We start from the raw sequence: 24,808 nt of genomic DNA on the forward strand, positions 1-24,808 counted from the left end.
GGTTTGGCTGTAGTCCATCTCATAGAGCTGCTTATTTAAGGTACCGGTGCCACTGTATGTTCTCTTATATATTTGATTTTGTTTACATTAAAGAGAGTCTATCACTACTGTAATAAACATTTGCTATATGCTCTTTCTGGATCGCATTTTGGGTGCAGATTTGAAGTGTAAACTCTATATAAATGGATGCACTGTTCACACATAGTATTTCGGTAAGTCATTTTAGCGAAAACCAATAAACTTTTTCTCTGTGTTGGTTCCACTCCTGATTTCGGCTACAAATACTGACCAAAATACTAAGTGAGAACCCAGCCTTTATCTGCAAAGACTGCAGATTTCAAACTGGTACCCCAACAAATGTTAGAGGCACAGCGGTGCGGGAACAATAGCAACTGCCGATAGATTTCAGAGAGTAGAAAGGAGTCTGCAGGGAGTGATGAAAAAAAAATCATATTCTAATTTCAGTTTTCCATATTTCTCTCTGAGATGAACAAGTTGCAGAACAAAAACAAAGTAAAAGAGCACATGTGACCCTAGCCAAACCACTGATATAAAAATAAATCATACTTGTAATAAGATGCCAAATAGAAGAATAACTGTTATCATTTATAGCATGCCCTTCCTATTAAAGTTAATAGGAAGCAACTCAATGCATTTAGGCATGTAGACATGGTCAAGACAACTAACCAAAGTTCAGTCTAAGCATCATAATGGGAAAGAAATAGGATTAAGACTTTGAATGGGGCATGGTTGTTGGTGTTGGTCTGAGTATTTCTGAAACAAATGATCTAATGGGATTTTTGCTCACAATGATCTGTGAGGTTTACAGAGAATGGTCTGTAAAAAGAGAAAATATTCAGTGATCAGCAGTTGTGTGCACAAAAGTATCTTGTTAATGTCCAAGGAGAAGGGGCAGACTGGTTGGAGATGACAGGCAACAGTAACTGTTACAACCAAGGTATGCAGAATACCATCTCTGAACACACACTTAGAACCTTGAAGCAGATGGGCTACAGCCGCAGAAGATCATATAGGGTACCACTGCTGTCAGCTGGAAACTAAAACTACAATTCGCACATGCTCACTATAAATTGGACAACGGAAGACTGTTAAAACTGCTGGGTCTGATGAGTCTCAATTCCAACTGAGAAATTCAGATGGCAGGGTCAGAATTTGTCATAATGGATCCATCCTACTTTGTATTAATGTTTCAGGCTGGTGGTGGTATAATGGGGTGGGAGACATTTTCTTGCCACACCTTGGGCGACAGCCTACCTAAGTATTGTTGCTGACCATGCCCATCCCTTTATGACCAGAGTGTAACCATCTTCTGATGGCTACTTCCAGCAAGATAATGCACCATGTCACAAAGCTCACGTTATCTCAAACTGGTTTCTTGAACATGGCAATGAGGTCACTGTACTCCAATGGTCACTAGATCTGAATCCATCATGGATGTGCAGTCGACAAATCTGCAGCAACTGTGTAATGCCATCATGTCCATATGGACCAAAATCTCTGAGTAACTTTTGCAACACCTTGTAGGAATTATGACACAAGAATGAAGACAGTTCTGAAGGCAAAAGGGGTCTATATATGTATATACACATATGTGTACTATGTGTACAGGTGAAATTTACATACTGTATAAGCAAACTGAGACACTAAATATGAGACAGAAGCAGATCAGTGGGGGTCTGAACACTGAGACTCCAACTTTGTCCTCCAGATGAATAGAGCCTTGTTCTTCTATGGAGACTAACCATGGCAGACATGTCAGGAGATATGACAGGTCCCCTTTAAGAAAAACTCTTTAAAGAGTACCTGTCACCAAATGAAACCTTTACTATATTGTTGCTTATGTAATTAAAAGACACTTTGCTAATCACTCTGTAATTTTTTTTAAACTTTTATATGTTTTAAATGCATTTGAAAAAATGCCCACTTAGTGGCTCTGTTCTGTTCTCTGACGCAACTAATACTTTTAGTTTGGTCTCCTCCCAGCCTGGCAGGAGACCAAACTCAGGAAGTGCTTCGGCACATAGCAATGCACAGCTCTCGCTCACTGCCTGACAATCAGACAGGCAGCAGCAAGCATTGTGACCACCGCATGGTGCGCTCCCCCAGACAAGGCCGTGTCACCAGGTTCTGCCCCCTCTAAAGGAGAGCCAGCCAGCAGCGCGTGACGGCTGAAGCTCAGTGCAGCGTAGCAGAGAGAAGAGGGCGGAAGCGGTCCCCCAGCAGGCTTCAGTGACGTCGCGCCTCCTGGGGAACGCCCACTTCCTCCTGCCTGGAGAACACAATATGTGAGCAAGAATAAAGGTATGTTACAGAACTTTTTAGAGCTCCCCCCAAAAAAATTAAGGGCAGGGGGGTGTTAGGAGTTTTTAGGGAACATAGGGTGAGTTAGTTTAGGATGGATCCTTTGGTGACAGGTACTCTTTAATTCCAAAACCATTATGTGATTCTACAAAAAGCAATTTTTCATTTTGGTGATATCAACTGTATGGATATTTGGTAATGTAATTCTTTGATGGAGGGGAGTGCACGCTCATTGGCAGTGACACTTTATGACAGTCTACATGGTATAATAACATGAGGTCACATGTGGCATGGGGGTTGGTTCCCTGACCTAAACTGTGGAATTAATGTTTAATATATTAATGTTTAGACAGAATAATTCAATGGTAATGTCTCAACATAAAGGACCCAAGGTGTTTGTTTTTAGGAATAATCTCGGTCTGGTTGTTTTCTGTCTTTTATGAATCCCAGGGATGAGAAATGACAGTCAAAAACAAGCAGGCTAGACATTTCTTCACTTAGCAGCTAATACATCAGAATGAATCTGTTAACAGAATATGTATTTCAGTTTCTTCTGATATTGCACATTGCGCAAACAATTCCGTGAAATAATTTCTTACATTTCTTTTATACATCATTTCTTTCATAAATCATATTGCTGATACCACATTATTACAGTTACCAATATAGAATTGCCCTAGAGTATACATTACACTCTATGTTTATTAATTGTAACACTACTAGAGCATAGCCCCAACATATAAAGTCTGCAGAGGGGCTAGCTGATTTCTATGTATAAAGAACTTTATTTTATTGCAATTTCATTCAATATTATAAGGCGGCCTTAAAGGGGTACTCCGCTCCTAAACATGTTATCCCCTATCAAAAGGATATATAAGATATCTGATCGCTGGGACCCCTCTCGAACTCCGCTCTGTGGGGGATGACGGGCGACCATGGGGAAGCTTGGGGCTTCCGTGTTTGTGACTTCACACCACGCCCCCTCCATTCATGTCTATGGGAGTAGGTGTGACAGCTGTGTACTAGCTGTTCATAGACATGAATGGAGGGGGCGTGGTGTGAAGTCACAAACACGGAAGCCCCAAGCTTCCGTGTTCAGTACGGCCACGTGGCTGGCCTGGAGACCGCGGGGGACACAGCAGCTGGACTTTTCGCAATCAGAGGCCTCTTACAAAGCTCATGTCCAGACCCCCCCCATGGCCTGCCCCTAGGGTCCATCACAACGCCGCCCCTTAGACCCCCCCCCCCCCCCACCCCTGGGACCCACCCAAATGTTATTATTTCTATTTTAAACTTCAAAGACAGTAAAAGTGAGTTAGACCTTCATTAGTGATTTAAGTAAGGAATAATTTTTTGACCAAAGAATATGCAGATTGCCAGAACAATAATTTCTGATTTCTTTAGCACAATAATTCCCACCTCTTCTCAACTTCCCCATGTGTATTGCCCCACACAGTAATAGTGCTCGTTTTGTGATTCCCAAATAATTATAAGCACATGTGCCCCCATGAAGTTATTGTAGGCCCCTCTGTTGCTAGTAGTGCCCATATAGTTTGGGTAGCCAACAACAACAGGTATTTGTCCAACAGCAAAGGAGGGGTGCCTCGAAAGTCAAACACATATGCCCTTAACCAATTAAGGATGCAGGGTTTTTCATTTTTGCACTTTAGTTTTTTTTTTTTTTAAGTGTGTTCAAATTTGTCCTCTTCTGACCCTTATAACTTTTTTATTTCATATACAGGGCTATATGAGTGTAATTTTTTTGTTCTGTGATCTGTAGTTTTTATCAGCACCATATTTGTTTAGATGGGACTTTTTGATCACTTTTTATGCATTTTTTATGGAGTATAAAGTGACAAAAATACACAATTCTGGACTTTGGAACATTTCTATGTCTGCACCATTAACCGTGAGGTTTAATTTACATTATATTTTAATAGTTCAGGCATTTATGCATGTGGCAATACCACATATGTCTTTGTTTATTTTTGTTTACATTATTTTATTTGAAAAAGGGGAAAAGGAGGGGCTTATTCAAAGTGCTATGTTATCATGCTTTCTAATATTGGTCACTGGAAGTTTAACATGGCGCCTCATGTCAAAGAACTCTCAGAGGATCTGAAATAAGCATTGTTGTGCTACATAAAGAAGGCCTAGGCTATAAGAAGATTGTCAAGACCCTGAAGCTAAGCTAAGCACAGTGGCCAAGACCATACAGTGGTTGCACAGGACCGGCTCCACTCAAAACAGGCCTCCCCATTGACGACCAAAAAAGTTAGGTCAGTGTCATACCAAGAAGTTGGAAAAAAGAGGTATGAGTGCTGCCAGCATTGTTGCAGAAATGGCAGTGTGTCAGAGTTCATGTTCAGTTGATATGCTGCACACTGCATCAAATTGGTCTGCATGGCTATAGTCCCAGGAGAAAGCGTATTATAAAGATAAAGCGCAAGAAGATAGGCAGACTAAGGACATGGATTACTGGAACCATTTCCGGTGATTACATGAGACCAAGATAAACTTATTTGGTTCTGATGGTGTAAGCATAGGTACAGGACAAGTGTGTCTTGTCTACAGTCAAGCATAATGGTCGGATTGTTATGGTCTGGGACTGCATGAATGCTGCTGGCACTGGGAAGCTAGAGTTCATAAACTGAACCATGAACGCCAACATGTACTGTGACATACTGAAGCAGAGCACAATCCTCTCCCTTCCGAGACTGGGTCACAGGGCAGTATTTCAACATTATGATAATGACCCCCAAACACACTTCCAAGATGACCACTAAAGAATCTAAGGATAAAAGTGATAGACTGGCCAAGCATATCTCCAGACCTAAACCCTATTAAGCATCTGAGGGGCATTTTGAAATGAAAGGTGGGGGAAGGCAGATCCATCAGATCTGTAATGTTGTCATAAAGGAATAGAAAAGGACTCCAGTGACAATCTGTAAAGCTCTGGTTAACTCCATGCCCAAGAGGCTTAAAGGGGAACTTTGGTGGAAAACAAAAGTTTTCAAATCAACTGGTGCCAGAAAGTTAAAACGATTTGAAAATTAACTTTATTTAAGTACTTCCAGTACTTATCAGCTGCTGTATGCTCCAGAGGAAGTTATGTAGTTCTTTCCAGTCTGACCATAGTGCTCTCTGCTGACACCTCTGTCTGACAGGAGCTGTCCAGAGCAGGAACGGTTTGCTATGTGTTAATTTATGTAAAGGGGATCAAACAATAAACACTGTTATACAGGCTGTGCACTCACTACTTTACATTGTAGAGTGTCATTTCTTCAGGGTTGTCGCATGAAAATATATAATAAAATATTTACAAAAATGTGAGGGGAGAACTCACTTGTGGGAGATCCTGTAGTATATGTAGAGACTAGGAAAGGAAAAAAATTATTTGAGATAAGGCAAGAACTGATTCCCATGATATGGAAATACTAACCGGCCATTCAAACATCTTCGCAAAGAGTAAGATGCTCCTCCACCACAGGTCCTTGAACAGTCACTCCAGCTCCCCCAGGCATCCCAGCCATTGTCTTTGTCATTGTCAGAACGGGTTATCCTGGAAGTCTGCAATAAAAATGTAAAAATAAATAAATATATAATAATTAGCATAATAAGCATTTCAAAGTTTTACACTCTATTTAGCATCAACATTGACTACAATTAGCATGGGCAACAACAGTGAAGTAATGCAAAATAAAATGCTTTGAAAAAATATGATAAAAATAACAGCTTGAGCCATGACAACTGTACCTTTAAATCTGGTGTATTTCATGATGCCAGTTTTTTTTTTAAAAGTGTACCTGTCATTTGCAAAAACTTTTTATAATAACAATATATGTATATTTTTAATAGACATTGGTTAAAAACTGTGTATATTTTTGGGTTAAAAAAAAAATCCCTGCAGCTGTGTCTCTGTGCCGAGACAAAATACAGGAAATGTGGGCAGACAAAAAGGGCTCTGTGCACTGTGAACAAGTAGAACTCTGTGCACTGAGGACAAGCAGGGCTCTGTGCACTGGAGACAATCAGGGATCTGTACACTGAGGACAAGCAGGGCTCTGTACACTGAGAACTAGCAGGGCTCTGTGTACTGTGAACAAGCAGGACTCTGTACACTGAGGACAAGCAGTGCTCTGTACACTGAGGACAAGCAGGGCTCTGTGTACTGAGGACAAGCAGGGCTCTGTGCACTGAGGACAATCAGGGCTCTGTACACTGAGGACAAGCAGGTCTCTGTACCCTGAGGACAAGCAGAGCACTGTGCACTGACAACAAGCAGGGCTCTGTGCACTGACAACAAGCAGGGCTCTGTACACTGAGAACAAGTAGGGCTCCGTGCACTGTGGGCAAGCAGGGCTCTGTACACTGAGGACAAGCGGGGCTCTGTGCACTGAGGGCAAGAAGGGCTCTGTGCACTGAGGACAAGCAGGGCTCTGTGCACTGAGGACAAGCAGGGCTCTGTACACTGAGGACAAGCAGGGCTTTGTACACTGAGGACAAGCAGGGCTCTGTACACTGAGAACAAGAAGGGCTCTGTACACTGAGGACAAGCAGGGCCCTGTACACTGAAGTCAAGCAGAGCTCTGTACACTGAGGACAAGAAGGGTTCTGTACAATGAGGAAAAGCAGGGCCCTGTACAGTGAGGACAAGCAGGGCTCTGTGCAGTGAGGACAAGCAGGGCTCTGTGCAGTAAGGACAAGCAGGGCTCTGTACACTGAGGACAAGCGGGGCTCTGTGCCCTGAGGACAAGCGGGGCTCTGTGCACTGAGGACAAGCAAGGCTCTGTACACTGAGGTCAAGCAGGGCTCTGTACACTGAGGACAAGCAGGGCTCTGTGCACTGAGGACAAGCAGGGCATTGTGCACTGAGGACAAGCAGGGCTCTGTACACTCAGAACAAGCATGGCTCTGTGCATTGTGGACAGCAAGGCATTGTGCACTGAGGCTCTATGACATACCCCCGACTCACAGAGCAGGTTGATTGACAAGCCAGGAGCCTACACAGAGCCCTGCTTGTCCTGCCCTCATTTCCTGTATTTGGACTTCTCATAGAGACACACAGGCAATAGCTGCAGGGACAGCATTTTTTCACCCAAATATGCAAAAAAAAAAATTAACCAATGTATATAAAAAATATACATATAATGTTGTTATAAAAAAAGTTTTTGCAAATGACAGGTACACTTTAACCTCGCTTGTGCAATGTCCCCAAACTTGATCTTGCTTGTATTAAGAGTAAAAGTGAGTATACATATCCTCACCTTCAGGAAGAATTAGCTCATGGATCATCATCTCTGGAATTAGATAGGCTTATGGCTCAGGCTCACATTAACAATACCAAAATAAACTGTAGGATGTCCGGACACTAACTAAACATATTAGTTTTGTTTTGATTTGCCTGTGTTCTTTAAACAATACACATTTGTGACTCCCATCGGCTGAATTTCCACACAGGTTTTTTTCTGACGTTTTTTGGAAAACTGCCACTACAGTTTTTGAGCCTAAATCAGAAGTGGATCCAGCAGGAAGGATAAGTATAAGTCCTCCCCATTCGTTCTGAATACACATCTGGCTCACAAACTGCAGCGGCAGTTTTCAAAAAACACCAGGAAAAAACCTGTGTGAAAACCTACCCTCAAGCTGACTTCACCCTTCCCTACGCTGGGAGCCCTTTAACAATAACAGTTCACAGAGGGTCTTATGTTGAGAATTCTTATGTTAAAGCCAGATCAGAGAGCAGGTAGAAACAGCCCCTCTCACATTGATTTAAATATGCTCTGTGTAACGCTTTATTTTCCCTATGGTGGGGCTGCAGGCAAATGAAATTCTTAGGGGGCTATTTATTAGGCCTCCATTAGCACACAGGATCCCCTGCCACTGCTCAGGCTCACTTGATTTATATGGATTTGAAGGATAGAAACATCCAGTGAGCCTGTGCGCCCATGCTGAAGTCTCGGTATGAGTTCAACGGCAGTTTATACTGGTTTTCCAGCATAAACTGTCATAATTCAGGTGAATGGGGACGGCCACAGCCCCTTGGATGTTCTGCCTCCACCATTGATTGTCTGAGCGACAGTGTAATATACTGGGCCGGGCATTCTTCCTTGCGCCCAGTCCCAATATGTCATACTTCCATTCAGCCAATCACTGGCCAAGATGGTCGGGACATCACAGCGATTCGCTGAGCTACAGCATGACGAATTGGGCCTGGGTATTTTCCAGGCCCAATACCCCACAATGCAGCTCAGTATGAGGATTGCTCTGGGGACCAGAGCAGAACACCAGAGACCCCATGGGAGCACTGGAGATGAGCAGAATGGGGATAGCTCACAACTCCCCTACCTTCGGACAACCCCTTCAAATAAAAACAAGCAGGTAACTAACACAGCCATAGAAAGTCTTATCATAGTAAAGTAAGAAAAAGCTGCAGGAAGCTGTAAATGTCTTTACATGTTTAGGACAGGAGCTTATCCAAGGTCCTGCATAGAACACACAATGTACTGGAAAAAAATAAATCAGTATATACATAAAGAAACACACACTTTTTGTATCTAAATGTCCATATACAAACTTTGACTAATCTTTATGTCTTCTTCACCTAGTTCAGGGTGCTCCACTGCATTTTATTTTTGAGCTTTAGTTCCAATTTTCTTGTAATTATAGGAAAATTAAGTTGATTAGAGCTTTATAGCCTTAAAGTGTATGGACAGAGCATCTGTGTATTTTTATTTGGTTGGAAATTATTAAGTGGTCTAATTATTCCTAATTGCAGCAGTTTATGTTTATTTAGGCAGCAGGGCCTTCCTCCCAATGCCCAGAGCTGCCACTAGCGTTCAACACAGAGCCAGCCATCTCGTGAGAGGACTAGGAAATCATAGCAAGGCACTCACCATCTGACGAGAACCAGACTGGCTCCAACCGCACAAAATTAATGATTTATTGTTCACAAGTATTTTATAAAATGCATAGTTTCAGCTAAATAGCATGCTATGACATTAAGCAGAGACTTTCTTCACAATGGTGCGATAATTGGTGCTTTTTCTCATGATACATATTTTAAATTACAGTACATACTGAGTTCATTAATTATATGCAAATAACAGTGCAGGAAAAAGAATGTCTTCCATCAGTCTTCTGTTTATTTAAGCAGGGGCTGGACAAATCCAAACAGCCAGGAGACCAATGTTTCTAAAACCACAAATAGTGTCCATTTTGGGGAGTCATTTGTTCTTATAGTTTCTATAGATAAATTGTTTTTGAAATATTTCATTATTTTCTAGTACGGTTGTATAATTTCACCTGCTTAGGTTTCTTGCAGATTAGAATATTTATTATTTACAGATGCTCTACCCATGCTTAAAGGGACACTCTGCCCCTAGACATCTTATCCCCTATCCGTTGGATAAGATGTTTGATCAAGGGGGTCTCGACGCTGGGGACCCCTGCAATATCTGCTGCGGCACCCCAGACATCTGGTGCACAGAGCAAACTTCGCTCCATGCCGGATGACTGGTGATGCATGGCGGAGGCTCATGACGTCATGGTCAAGCCAGCTTGTGATGTCACGGCCATGCCCCTCAATGCAAGTCTATGGGAGGGGGCGTGATGGCCCTCATGCTCCCTCCCATAGGCTTGCATTGAGGGGGCATGGCTGTGAAGTCATGAGCAAGGCACGGCCGAGACGTCATGAGCCTCCGGCGCTGAACCCAATGCTCTAAACGAACGTCCGGTGCAGCACGGATATCGTGATTGTCCCCAGTGGCGATCAGACATCTTATCTCCTATACTTTGCATAGGGGATAAGATGTCTAGGAGCGAAGTACCCGTTTAACTACTGAGCACATTTACTAACAAAAAATATTCCAACCATTACTTTCAAAGGTAAGTGATTCATTTTAAATACGAAGGGATCCAACTGTTGGGGTAGCCCCCTCATCCACCTCAGTCCCCATCAAACAGTTTCAGGGAAGACAAGCTGTATGGAGTAGGGGTCAAGCATGTGTACTCCACTCTAAAAGGTTTTGAGAGGTTCGACCATTCAAATGGTGTCATTAGGGAGATAGCCTTTGGGCATTTTATTTCCCATACTACCTGACTCTTTTAGGGATTTGGTCATAATGCAATTTTCTAATTTGTAAAAAATATAATTTTGGCAAAAAAAACTGTTAAATGCTTATTTGCACAAAAATTGTCATCTGTTCTGTTCTTTATGCAGAAATTTGGGAGCAATGATGAAAGATGTTTTTTAATAAATTTCTCACTGAATGCAAGTCCACATGAATGTGTATATGAAAGAATTAGACATAACATTATTAAAGTGGTTATTCAGAGAAAATGTATCACACTCAGGCCCTGTAGCAGGAGGTGACCTGAAGTTCTCACTCACACATAAGAGGATGCTAGTATAATACATATACTCATTATACTTTTAACCCAGGGGCTTCAAGTTTGAACTCTGTGTTACACAACTAATATATATATATATATATATATATATATATATATATATATATTGGGGGAGATTTATCAAAACCTGTCCAGAGGAAAAGTTGCTGAGTTGCCCATAGCAACCAACTAGATTGGGCATTTCAGCAACTTTTCCTCTGGACATTTTTAAAATAAATCTCCCAAATTATGTATTCCCAAACGTAAATAAAAAAATAAACATACAATTAGACACATATACAAACCCAATCTTATTGTTAGGTAAGTGTTCAGTCTAATTGGGTTAAAAAGTTTTACCAAAGGTTTTCAAAAACTAAAATGTCCATTCCTCGTACACATATTTTCATGGAGACACATGCATTTTTCAAAGATTTCCTTAAAAGCTTAAAAAAAACATAAAACTAGGGTTTGAAGGGAAACGCACTTCCCTTGCCAATCTGTGCACTAATCCAAGTGGTATTTGAAGCATCACAATGTGTTTTTATTGGCATGCTGCTTTTATTTTTGTATTTTGTCCTGTGCAGAAATCATATGTGCTCTGATTCCTCCCAGTTGAATCAGCTGACGTTTAACCCCACAACCTTTTGGGTTTTCAGCAACAGCTTGCAAAGCAATTTATAACAAGCTCCTGAATCTGGTGAGTTAGCATAGGTTTAAGCAAAGGACAAATCACACTAGATGAATCTAAGAGAAAGCTGTTATACTCTGTATGAAGCGGTGTCAATGACGTGGTTCTATAGGACTATGGGCAGAATAAAACACTGACAGGCTCTGTCACGATCACACCCTATCGGTCCAGCCAAGACATTAGAGAGAGTGGGATGGTGCAAGGGTTAAGGCCACCAGACCTCTGGGTATCCACTACTAGTCCCAGCAAGTCACCAAATTAACCCTTAGATAAACGTGTTTCACCAGAGCTTCCTTCAGAAAGGTGAGCTCCTATATTTAGAGATCAAAGACCAGAGCTGATTAATTCAACATTTAATCTGATAAAAGGTATCACTGTGCTATGTATATAAAAATACAGAAACAAATGACATACAGGTACAAAAATATATAAAAGAGTTTAGCAAGGCAAGTTCAGAAAACAAAAGATGAAGTTCTTACAGCATGATGATATAGCTGTCCATGTGAGTGAGAGTCCAGCTCTTGTCAGCTTTTGCCACAGCCTTGAACAACAGTTGAGTCCAGCATTTTAAATATTATCTCTGCTTCTTTGGAGGGAAACTCCACTCCCCCCCCCCCCTTCCCTCTGATCCCACCAGGTGGGGCATCTCTCTTCCTGACCCCTATTCTGTTTGATTATATGATGGGACCAGGGTGCACGACTTCAATGGAGATACCAAACAGCCAGACCCCCAATAAAATGCAATACACAAAAACAAAGGATGCACCGTCTGAATGACCCCTCACCCATGTCTTGGATAATACATTACACACAGATACAATTATAATACACATGTAGGATTCAATAATCAGGCCTTGGGCCTGACAGGCTCCTTTATGGAATGATCTATGATTCACTTTGCATAGATGTGTTGTTTCAGAGTAATCATACAAGCGATGCTGGGAAAAGAATAGCACTGGATTCATCTGTTGTGTCGGTGACCATCTGAAGCACCACTTCAGAAATCCATATGCAAAACGAGTTCTGCGTCACAGCACCAAAAAACAGAGACTAGACCTTGATCAAAGCTGGTGTTTTATTAGTTCCCCTAAATGCAACTTTTCGGCTACAGTAACCTTTGTTGAGCATGCTGCTTGACAAATGCTTATGTAGTCGAAACGCTGCATGTTGGGGTACTAATAAAACATCAACTTTTATCAAGATCCAGAGTCTCTGTTTTTGGTGCTGGTGACGCAGAACTCTTTTTGCTCAGAGTAATCATGGTTGTAACTCTGGCCCTGGAACGGGGCTCTACGTCATCTGGGTAATCTACTGGCCCTGATAGAAATCTCCCTATTTCTGTATAGTAAGAGATCTGTCAATAATTGGCGGTAGACCACCCACTGACTCAAAGCCCCATTCCTGGCTGAAGTTACTGGCTGAATCATAGATCGTTCTGATAAGTGAGCTTGTATTTCACATTGCCCATGGTTCAGACAGCATGAAACTAGTGACAGGTTTCCTGCCTACATTGTTTATGTCCCACTTTAGCTTCAAAAATAGCTTTGACCCATCACGGCATTGACATCACAATTTGGCCTTTGTTGATTTTACACAAATCCTTAACTTAAAGGGGAATTCTGGGCAAAAATATTTTAGCCCCTATCCAAAGGATAGGGGATAAGGAGTCTGATCGCGGGGGGCCCGCTGCTGAGACCTCCAGCACCCGCAGCACCCGCATTCTATGTGGTTGCTGAATCTCCAGTTTTGGAAACCTCCAGGTTTCCGGGACTGAGGACGTGATGTTACGCCACATCCCCTCCATTCATGTCTATGGGAGGGGGCGTGACGGCCGTCACGTCCCCAGTCCCGGAAACCCTGGAGGTTACCGAAACTAGAGACGCAGTCCCCGCATAGAATCCTTTGGATAGGGGATAAAATGTTTTTGCCCGGAATACCCCTTTAACACTTTGGTGATATATGGGGTGGCCACACTGGTGGCCACAGAAGCATAATGACCCAGCATGGTCACATCTTTTTTGCCGTTAGTTAGCTGTTTAAACACTGCCTGGGTAGCTTGGCAAAATTATTGTGTTTTGCTATCTATATTAGGACAGTGGTTTCAACATAACAAGATGATGACTGCAGTAAAAGGTAAAGACAGTGGCCGGCATTTATCATTGTAGGTGTAAGTGAAGCATTTTCTACACCTTTTTTTGTGTGCTGGTAATGTGTAGGAGCACCAAATTTATTAAATGATCACTGAGCATTTGATACATTTTGTGCAGGTCACATTTTCAGAAATTTCTCTCTTCACATACACCAAAAAGCTAAGTCTGGGCTGGTGTAGATTTAGAGACTTTTAGAAAAAGGCGCAAGTCATAAAACCCTTCCATATCAAGCGTATTGCCAAAATCAGTGGATTGCAACTCGAAATCAGCAGAAATGTATAAACCAAAAGGCGCAAAAAAGGCTCAAGTAAACCCTACTTTACTAAGTAAACCCTTTTTTTGCCACTTTTGTAGACAAAAAACTGTCTAAAGACAATGATAAATGTCGGTCTATCAGTGTAAACATTTCTCTAGTAAAGGAATATAGGGCATATTGCTGAAAACATAGGTGGAAAATTCTGAACCTTGAATGGTACAAAGCAAAGACCAAATGGTCCTTTTCAATTCACAGTTCTTTTAAAAACAATGGTACTGTGTATGAGCCAGACAACTACTGATTGTTAAAATGTCATTAACCATTCAGCTTACAATTTCATATTGACAATGTTAACAACTTAAAATTGTGTTCACAGTTCCTCTCTGCACGGTTTCTCTGAAAAAAAATAAAGTTCTGTTCTTTTTACTAAGAAAGAATATGAAATGTGATCCATTCAAGAGTTGCATGCTCGATGTGTCGTGCACCCTGGAGGCTAAAGAACAAGACATTGCTCTTCTGTGAAGTAACTAACACTCATAAAACCTCTCATCTTTAAAAAAGTGCACCATGCTGAGTTAGTGCCAGGAGAGCTCAACTTTTTAGCCACAGCTAAAGAATGCAATTTAAATTTATTTTCCTTTTTTCATATGTAGATCATCACTGAACTGACTACTGTCTATGTCCATTTTATGAATAGCAGCTGGGCAGACTTTTATGAATAAAATGAAGGCAATTACTATATACATCTGCTAGCAACAGTAGCCAAGAGATCGTGGGTGAGAGGTTGAGGGTTGCAACTGGGCCCTAGAGCCTGGGGGGGGGGGGGGGGGGGCACCTCGACACACACACAAAAAAATACCTGTAGCATAAATTCTACATAATAATTAACTTGCCATGTTAAAGTCGTGACACTGGGACCTAGGAGTTTTAAGTTATTTAGTGGATGTTTTCCATTCAAGAGGTTTTTCAGGCAAAATCTATTGATGACCTATTCTCATGATAACCAATTAATATCAGATCAGTGGGGAATTGACAACCACCAGACAATCGTCTGTCTGTCAGAGCCGCAGCGTTACATGCACAGTAAAATAGGAAGTAGACAGCTCTGTACATTGTGTAGGGGCCATTCCAGGTTAATGAAACTTAGCTCTCATTCACCTCACTGGGATCTGGGCTGCAGTAATCCAGCTTGGCCACTACACAATGTATAGAGCTGTCTGCTTCCTACACTATTTCATTGTGCATGGTGGCGCCAATCAGCAGGGATCCTAAGTGTCAGCATCCCACCAATCTGATATTGGTTGCCTATCCTGAGAAAAAGTCAGTAATACATTTTTCAACATTATTTTTAACAGGAAAAAAATAGCAGACAATCCTTGGGAAAAAAGTGTCTGCTATTGAGAGATGTTCCCTATTAGGATAAAAGACTCAAAAATCTTTCTAAATGACCGAATATTGTACTGTACTCACTCCAGAGTGTAATTACCTATAAAACATGATAAAAAGCAATATTACAGTAGAATCATTCAGTGCCGCTTAATTGCCCCTAATCCCCCCCCCCCTGTACCATTTCATCCCCCTGATCCTTTCAAGGCCACTGCATTCCTCCCCCTTGAACCTGGCCCCCCTGTGCCCTGTGCCAAATCATTCCTGCCTCACCCCCTGTGCCACATCATTTCCTCTTGATCTCCCCTGTGCCATTTCATTCCTCCTTTATTACCCTTTGTATAAATTAATCATCCACTCTTTTCCACCCCTGTGCCATTTCTTTCCCCTTTATATCCCTGTGCCCCTTTATTCCCCCTGTGTTCCAAATTATCCCTCCTCAACTCTTATGCCACAACACTTTTCCCCTTCCCTCCTCCCCTTGTTGTTCTTCTTACCTGGCCAGCAGGCTCAGATGCAGGGGCTCTCAGCACGTTTGACATTATCCTGATGTTCTCTGCATTGCACTTATTGAGAGGCTGTGAGCAGTGGCGGCTGCTAGCAGTGACGAGTGATGCTCCTGATGTCACTAGTCGTGCCCGCCCAGCCGCTGCTGCTGCTCTCAGTAAGTGCAGGAGTATTGGCTGTACCCCCCGGACGGCGGCCCTATGTAGGGCCAGCACATAAGCCTGGTTGTCCCCTATTGGAAGTGTTTTGTCCCCTAATGAGAGTGTTTTGTCCCCTATTGGGAGTGTTTTTTCCCCTACTAGGAGTGTCCGCGTGCTCTATTGGGAATGTACCCTATTCAGAGGGTGCAAATACATTAAGTCTTATGGAACTCTGCCGGGGAATAAAAAACTGTCCGCTATTGTCCCAATTGGGAGATGTCCGCTGAGGGAGATTTTACGGTAAATGGTAACCAGCAGATAAAATATATTTTTTTTTACAGTTTTAATATATGCCATTGTGTCTGCCTTATGCAGTACATTCCTACTAATACAATGTATTCACCAGCATTTGGAACTGTTGGGTTTCCATCCAACTACCAACCAACCACTCTGTATTCAAAAATCTGAAAATATATTCTACCAGGAGATAACAGTATGTACACATTTGAGATAAAAGGTTACATAAGGCATATCCCCCTTAAATGTTAAAATTGCAACACATATGGTAACATGTTATCACTCCTCTAGTTATATGGCATCTTCCCTGTCATAATTTTCAGTTTCAGCTTTAGTGATGTCGCTGAAATTAATGTGATAGACACCAGGATTGAAAATTTTAATATGCAATGGAAATCCATATTACTTAATATCAAATGGTCTTAATTTGGTACAAAGGATATTTACCTTCTAGATTTCATATACAATAGTTACTGAACATGTTACAATAATTCTACATGACAGTATAATGTTAACCCTAAAGTAGTGACCTGCCTTTTTGTCATTTTCATTATTGTCAGTCATTACCTTGGTTGCCACCATATGATGAGTTGACCAATCTGGAGACATAATACAAAAGATACTATGGAAATCATATAGCAGAGACTTTTCTGAAATGTCAAATTTTTTTTTATACACTTTACATTTTCTTATGAAGGGTTCCATTCAGCTAAACACATCACTATTTTTAGATATTTTGGTTAAATGTCTTTACCAGAGGTTAACCAGAGGAATATGAAGCGAAGTTTGTTATAGTAGGAAAAACATTTGTCATATATTTGTTCTCATCCCTTTCTTAATTGCCTTCTATTTTCAGCAACGATGTTGAAAGAGGAATAAAAAAAAATGGACTTGGTTTTTCATAGGATAATAAAAGAAAAACAACCAATGTTTTATATAGAAAGCACACACAACTTCCTATGTGCGAATAAAAAAAAAAACAAAAGCATTGTCACAATTACCTAATTGTATCCCTACAATGGTCTACATCTATAAATGCATTTGATTTTGTTCATAATATAACAAAATCAAATGGAAATATACTCCTACAACGATGTTATAATTTAGTAGCCTTGTGTGCCCTGATTCTAATCCTATTTAAAATTTTATTGGTTTAGTTCACCCTACCCCCTTAATATTAAAGGAGATGTCCGGTGCTGAGCCATGGGAGACTTCCTGATGCCATAGCCCTGGCTCGCCCACAGTATTTGTGAGAGTACACAGGGCCATTGCCATTTTACAAAGTAATGGATAGTAAAAAATGGTTAAAGAATTGCTGTCATTTAATTAAACTTTAGTGCAGATATGTCAGAGGCAGAGGTAGCTTGTAGCTTCTGGGCCCTGATGCAAAATCTGCAACAGGGCCCCATATGCCAATTATAGTAATGCTCTCTTATAGGGAAGACGTGTTTTGGGGCCCCCTTAGGTACCTAGGCCCCAATGCGACTGCTACCTCTCTTACCTCTATAGCTACACCTCTGGTCAGAGGTTTAGATCACTCGAGTTTCAGTCGTGAGGAATTTTCACTCCTTGACTACTCAGTCCGACCGACTGCGTTAAAAGAGTTCCATTATATGTCTATGGAACCCATCTCCTGCAATGAGTTGGATCAAATGGTGAGACGGGTAGTATAGCACACAGATACATGCTTCACCCAGTTATAACACTAGTCCAGAGGTTCAAACAGCACTGCTACCGCACATAAAACGCTGCGTGTGCACTGCAGCCTAGACCTAATATTCACTTTTCCAAAAATGCTTATGTGATGCTCAATCTTGAAACCAGGCTTGAAACCATGTAAACAAGAGAATAAAATGACACTCATGTTTCAAAGCAATCCATCCATTTATTTAGTATGTCGGGTCTCGGACACAGGTAATGGCCAACAGGCCATTTAAACCTGTGTTGCGCTTCCTTGCGACCTCTGAGAGGTCATAAGGAAACGCATCACAGCTTAAAACGGCCCGTTGGCCATTACCTGTATCTGAAACCCAACATGTGAAATAAATGGTTGGATTTGAAACCTTATATCTAACAATTGGAGGGGGTCTCAGGACTGAGATACCAACAATTCAAAACCTTTGACATGTATGTGCAACAAGTTTATATCAATCATAATAACTCTTTAAAGTGGTACTACGCCGCTTACACATCTATCCAAAGGATGGGGGATAAGATGCCTGATTGCGGGGTTCCCACCGCTGGGGACCCCTGTCATCTTGCACGCCGCACTCCGATAAAATCAGTCCCCAATGCGTGTTCGCTCCGGGTCTGATTACTGTCGATCACGGTGCCGGAGCATTGTGACGTCATGGCTCCGCGCCCCGTGTGACATCACACTACGCCCCCTCAATGCAAGCCTATGGGAGGGGGCGTGACAGCTGTCACACGGGGGCAGAGCCGTGACGTCACAATGCTCCAGCCCCGTGATCAACAGTAATCACAGCTGGAGCGAACACGCTCCAGGGACTGATTTTAACGGGGTGCGGCATGCAAGATCACCATGCAAGATAGGGGATAAGATGTCTAAGCACCGGAGTACCCCTTTAAAGCCAGCACTGCCCAGAGACTACAGTCTACAATCTAAGTGACAATAGGATAGTATTCTGCATTATGTGTTATGGTTTAACATTACTCGTAGCAAGGCTCACTATATGCCATTTTCAAATTATAGCTATTCTGGTGGTCAGCTGATCTCTATGGGTCTTGTCTGACACCAATGATCACTAATGGTAAATATTTCTTCAGTAGCTGCCAATGTGGGGGAAATGTAGCATTAAGGCTATCCAATCTAAGGTCCTAAGCAGGGGTATCATACTGTAAAATGCTTCTTTTTATGAGAAAGCAAATAAACAGTCCACAGAATGGAATTATCTTAAGAACCCTTTATTTCTACATTGAGTAACAACATTTTCATGGCTTGCTCTACAATGACCTTGTTGGCTCAGCAGTTCATAACATGGACAAGCCAAGTTAGATCCGGCTCATCAATCCGTTTGCAGCACACAGTCCAATTCATTACCTATTTAGTGGATTAACAAGGCAAACTATGTGTGGTGATTTTTCTGGCATGATTTTAGAATGGAACATAATACTGGAGTAGGTAATGAGTCCTCTATCAATTTCTGCTTATAACTCAATTTGTGTTGGAAGGAGCAATACTCTTTAGAAAAAAAAAAGTTAGAGGTGTTAATGCAAACAGTCCTCCAGGAGCTAAGGAAATTGAGCAAAGGAGAACAAGAGGGAAAGATGGAAACTTTCATTAATAAGCAATAAAAAATATCACTGAATTTTAATACCAGGCATTTGCCTTTTGTAGCCAACTTCAGAAGTTTTAAGGGATTTAGAGAAAAGACTATTCAGATCTGCAGTGCCTGAAGACACCACAAAATTGGACGACAGAAAGAAGAGCGGCTGCTTAACAAAAAATTTTTTTTAACCAAATCAATAGAAGGTCAAAGAAAATGCTGGATTATGACTAATCTAAAGACTCAAAGGAATGCTTAAAAGGTAAAACAGTGGTTCTGAGCCCTAATCCACTGTATTTATTAAATGTATCTACAAAAGTTATTTATAACACTACTGACACAGAAGATATAATGAATTCATGATGGAAAATGTACAGCTAACATTGTAACCATAAGAAAAGTAAAGAAAAAAAACCTGCTGTATAAATAGATGGTTAATTTATGACTTAAACATGGAAGAACTCCAATACCCAGCACCTGATGTGCCCGTTTGCCAAGGCCCAAGCCAGTACAAAGCACAGAAAACTTTCGTTGCTTTTACGGAATGGGGGGGTCAGCCACAGCTTTATTAATAACATACCATTATCAATTCACCACTAGCATCCAGTGACCAGAAAGAGTTGACTGATGGAGCACTGACAAAAAGTAGTCTCAGACTTTAAAATTCCCCCCTTGCGACCACTGCCAGCTGTGGTATGAAAAAGAGCAACACTAAAACAGAATGGTAGAACAAATGTTTCTTTTTATAAGGCGTTTGTTTCCATTTATAAAAATGAAAACGTTAATACAAGTAAAACCCAGCTGACTCTGTGGGGGCCTATAGACGTCTGGGATGCAGCCATAGCTTTCTATAAAGCTCCTCATAAGGACCACCCTTCGAAGTTATTGGATTTGCTGACCATTTGAAGTGGCCCTGTGATTTTTCAAACCTTTTTTGAAATGTCACAGAGTTATGCCAAAAGTTTTGATCGGTCAAGGTTTGAGGTTCCGGCCCGATTCCGATCATTAAAGTGAGAGAAAAGCATACACTTAAAACGTACCTGTCATATCCCACTTAAAAAAATGTTATATGTACCGTATTTATCGGTGTATGTACCGTATATGTACCGTATTTATCGTGTTATATGCCGACAAGCCGCTGCAGTTCAATGATTTAAAGCGGGCGCTTTAAATCAATGAACTGCAGCGGCTTTGCAGGTGCAGAGACTGCCAGCGCTGCCGGCTTCTCTGCCCCTGCCTTTCCTGGGGTCTAGAGCCCTGCTGCCGGCCCTTCTCTCCCCCTGGCTATCGGCACCACTGCCCGTTCTCTCCCCCTGACTATCGGTGCCGACACCGATAGCCAGGGGGAGAGAAGCGGCGACGGCAGTGGGGCAGCGGCGCCGACAGCCATGGGGAGAGAAGGGGCAGCAGCACCCATTGCACTGCACGGTGCGGCACAATGACGAGTGATGTCATTGCACCACGCCGTGCAGCGCATAGCAACGATGCAGGGGACGCACACCGGAGGCCTGAAGCAGCGAGGACCCGACCCCGGCAACAGGTAATTATGCAACCGGGGATGGGGGAGGCAACGGGGCAGCAGCGCCGGCAATGGGTGCCGCTGCCCCTTCTCTCCCCCTGGCTGTCGGCGCCGCTGCCCCATTGCCGGCGCCGCTTCTCTCCCCCTGGTTATCGGCGCGGTCAATGGGGCACCGGCACCGATAGTCAGGGGTAGAGAACGGGCAGCGGCGCCGATAGCCAGGGGGAGAGAAGCGGCGGCAGCAGGGCTCTAGACCCCAGGAAAGGCAGGGGGAGAGAAGCGGGAAGCGACGGCCTCTCTCCCCCTGCCTTTCCTGGGGGTGTATCGGGGTATAAGCATGCACACACACACACCCTCATTTTACCAAGGATATTTGGGTAAAAAACTTTTTTTACCCAAATATCCTTAGTAAAATGAGGGTACCTGTTATAGGCCGGTGCATGGTATACCCCGATAAATAGGGTAACTTAGTACCTTATCCTGATCATGTACATATAATTTTTATGGTCCCAGCACCTATATTTCTCAAAATATCTTCTCTCTGTTGCTCACTTGATTTATCATTCTTTGCTTTAACCCCTTTAGGATGCAGGGTTTTTCCGTTTTTGCATTTGACTTTTTTCCTCATTACTTTCTAAAAATTGTAACGCTTTCAATTGTCCACATAAAATTCCATATTATGGCTTATTTTTTGTGCCACCAATTCTATTTTGCAGTGACATTAGTCATTTTACCCAAAAATCTAGGGCGAAACGGAAAAAAAATTCATTGTGCGACAAAGTTGAAGAAAAAATGCTATTTTGTAACTTTTGGGGGCTTCTACTGAGTGCATTGTTCGGTAAAAATGAAACCTTACCTTTATTCTGTAGGACCGTACAGTTAAAATGATACCCTACTTATATAGGTTTGATTTTGTCGTACTTCTGAAAAAAATCATAACAACAATGCAGGAAAATTTATACATTAAAAATTCTCATCTTCTGACCCCTATAACTTTATTATTTTTCTGCGTACGGGCCGGGTCTCATTTTTTGCGCCGTAATCGGAAGTTTTTATTGGTATCATTTTTGTATTGATGTGACTTTTTGATCACTTTTTATAAATTTTTTCATGATATAAAAAGTGACCAAAAATACGCTATTTTGGACTTTGGAATTTTTATTGCACGTACGCCATTGACCGTGCGGTTTAATTAACAATATATTTCTATAATTCGGACATTTCCGCATGCGGCGATACCACATATGTTTATTTTTATTTACACTGTTTTTTTTTTTTAATGGAAAAAGGGGGGTGATTCAAACTTTTATTAGGGAAGGGGGTTAAATGACCTTTATTAACTTCTTTTTCACTTTATTTTTTGCAGTGTTATAGCTCCCATAGGGGGGTATCACAATGCACAAACTGATCTTTAACACTGATCCTTGCAAAGCCATAGCTTTGCATGGATCAGTGTTAGAAGAGGTCGATTGCTAAAGCCTGTAACTCAGGCTTGGAGCAATCAAACGCAGATCGGACGAGACGGAGCAAGGTAAGGAGACCTCCGCTCACGTGCTATCTGATCGGTACATCGCGATTTTATCGCGATGGTCCAATCAGCCCGACTGAGCTGCCGGGAAGCTTTAACTTTCATTTTAGACGCGGCGATCAACTTTGATTGCCGCGTCTGAAGGGTTAATAGCGCGCGGCACAATGATCGGTGCCGCACGCTATTAGCCCAGGGTCCTGGCTATCATTAGCCGCATGGATCGATCCAGTATGAAGCGTGACCCCGTTTTAAATACCTGGACCGGGCGTAGGGCGTACAGGTACACCCTACGTCCTTAGGAGGTTAAAGGGGGTAAGCTCTGGTTCCCTTCATCCAATCACTGCAGGCTGCTCTGTAAACCCCTCCTTCATTTTTTGCATGCTGCAGTCTGATAGGACAGGAGAGAACACAGAGGAGTGCTAGTCTCACCCTCACTTACTGAACTTTTTCCATGCCCGAGCTTCAGCTTGAACAAAGATAATGGTGGTAGCAAGGCAGGTTTGTGTTCTGGATGTTAAGGAGTGTTTTTTGAATAAGCCATGGTTTTTATAAAGAGGAAATACATTTTTTTATGAAGTATATTAGAAAGGTTAATGTTTTGCAAAGATGTACAACATATAAAAAGTTTTTGTATCTGACAGTGCCCATTTAAGGTCTTTACTTCCTAGCTCCCAGCAATCTCCTTCCAGCTTCACCAGGTGGGGCTGTCTAGGGAATGTGGATGGAGATTGCTGCGAACCAGGGAGTGAAACGCCAAATAGAAAAGGCCCCTCCAAATAAAAAGATGACAGAGGCTTCCTTCACCATACGGTTTAAGAATGCTGTTCTCTCTGCTTTAATGATGGGTGGGGATCTAAACACTTCGATCAAAATCTTTTACATGTCTCTGTGACATGTCAAAAGTTTGGTTAATGACAGGGACAGTTTAATGTGCATGGGTAGCCTGATGATCCTATGATGACAGATGTAGCAGGATCAAGCAACTATTCATCAAGGAAATGTTCAAATAATTGAATTTTATACTGATCAAATAAAGTTTATTCATGGCTGTATGGGAAATCTTCCTACACAACCTAGGGGCATGTCATGCAAATGCTTGTATGATTCCTAAGATTCTGAGGAAATACAGTTATAATCCTGAATATCCAGAAATCTTACACACATTGCTGTATCTTTTCTACATCCAGATTATGTGAAATTGTAGAATTTATGCACTAAAATATTACTGATTCCAATAATTTATCAATTACACATAAATCTAACTTGGATGATGTTTTATATTATAAAAGATAAAGCTTGTACATCTGGTTTTAATATGCTTAAATAGTCATAAACATACTGTTATTTCTTATTTTAGGTCATCTAATAAAAATGTCTTCTGAAGCTGGTTTATAACAAATGTATCATATTCAGTCAGTATTTGGCATTTAGGTAAAAAAAAAAAGTAAGATATATTTTAAAATGCTTTGCTACTTATTCTCTACCAATAAATTATTAGTAAAAAGGAAGGAAGTTTAATATTGTTTCATTTTTCTAATATTACAATGTGCCACGTTTAGCCTATCAGCACTGTTGGCTCTCAGGAGAGACACATGAAGCATTTTCATCTTTCCTCTAGTGTGTTCTCTAGTTGTCAGTAAAAAAAATAAAAAATTAAATAAAAATTCTGATTGGATGACATCAAAAGAAGCTACTGACAGGCTGACATGAAGCAGTTTGACATGAACTATGTAGAATATTCCATTTCGGTAGTCGGCAGGGGTGTCTAACTGAAATACATTAATCATACCATGTTCTCTTTGATATCCTTATGCTAACAAGACAAATGATCAACAAAGTTACATTAGCATGAATACTTGTAGCAAAGAAACTGCAGCATATGTTAGTTGTTAAATTACCATTTGTTAGAGTGTTTCTAATATCATATGGGAAGATCAGCATTTGTTCACACTACAAAAATTCCATGTGAAATTTGCTTTCAGCAGCCTATCATGGTTTCCAAAGGGATTCTGCTGCTGAACTCCCAGGTCCGAAGTTCCAAAGAAGAACTTGCACCCAAAAAAATTGGATTCTGGCAGAAAAATTGAACATGTTCAATCTTCTGGTGGAATTCACCAGTCAATGGGATTGAGCCTATGATACGTGGAGCGTGAACATTTGAGATAAACACACAAATGTATGACTAAATATCTAACTGGGTGTCACCAGTTGGAGGAACGTCTCTACTAGCTATAAGAGAGCAAGCCCGGTGAACCCAGTCTAACTCTAAACTTTAGGGTAAAATTGACTCAAATCAAACTTTCAAACTTTGTGGTAATAATTTCAAAAGGGAAAACA

The 24,808-nt window shown here is 41.6% G+C and overlaps 1 protein-coding gene across 5 annotated transcripts in view; it reads right to left on the reverse strand.

The window, feature by feature from the left end:
- Positions 1-24,808, reverse strand: part of ADAMTSL3 (ADAMTS like 3) — a 516,054-nt gene that overhangs the window by 227,164 nt on the left and 264,082 nt on the right. For all 5 annotated transcript variants that reach the window (XM_056572133.1, XM_056572130.1, XM_056572132.1 and 2 more), the window contains exon 4: positions 5,765-5,892. In XM_056572133.1, the coding sequence (XP_056428108.1) occupies positions 5,765-5,892 (128 nt within the window). The remainder of the gene's footprint in view (positions 1-5,764; positions 5,893-24,808) is intronic.

Source organism: Hyla sarda, chromosome 4, assembly GCF_029499605.1.
Source record: "Hyla sarda isolate aHylSar1 chromosome 4, aHylSar1.hap1, whole genome shotgun sequence".
NCBI classification, from domain to species: Eukaryota; Metazoa; Chordata; class Amphibia; order Anura; family Hylidae; genus Hyla; species Hyla sarda.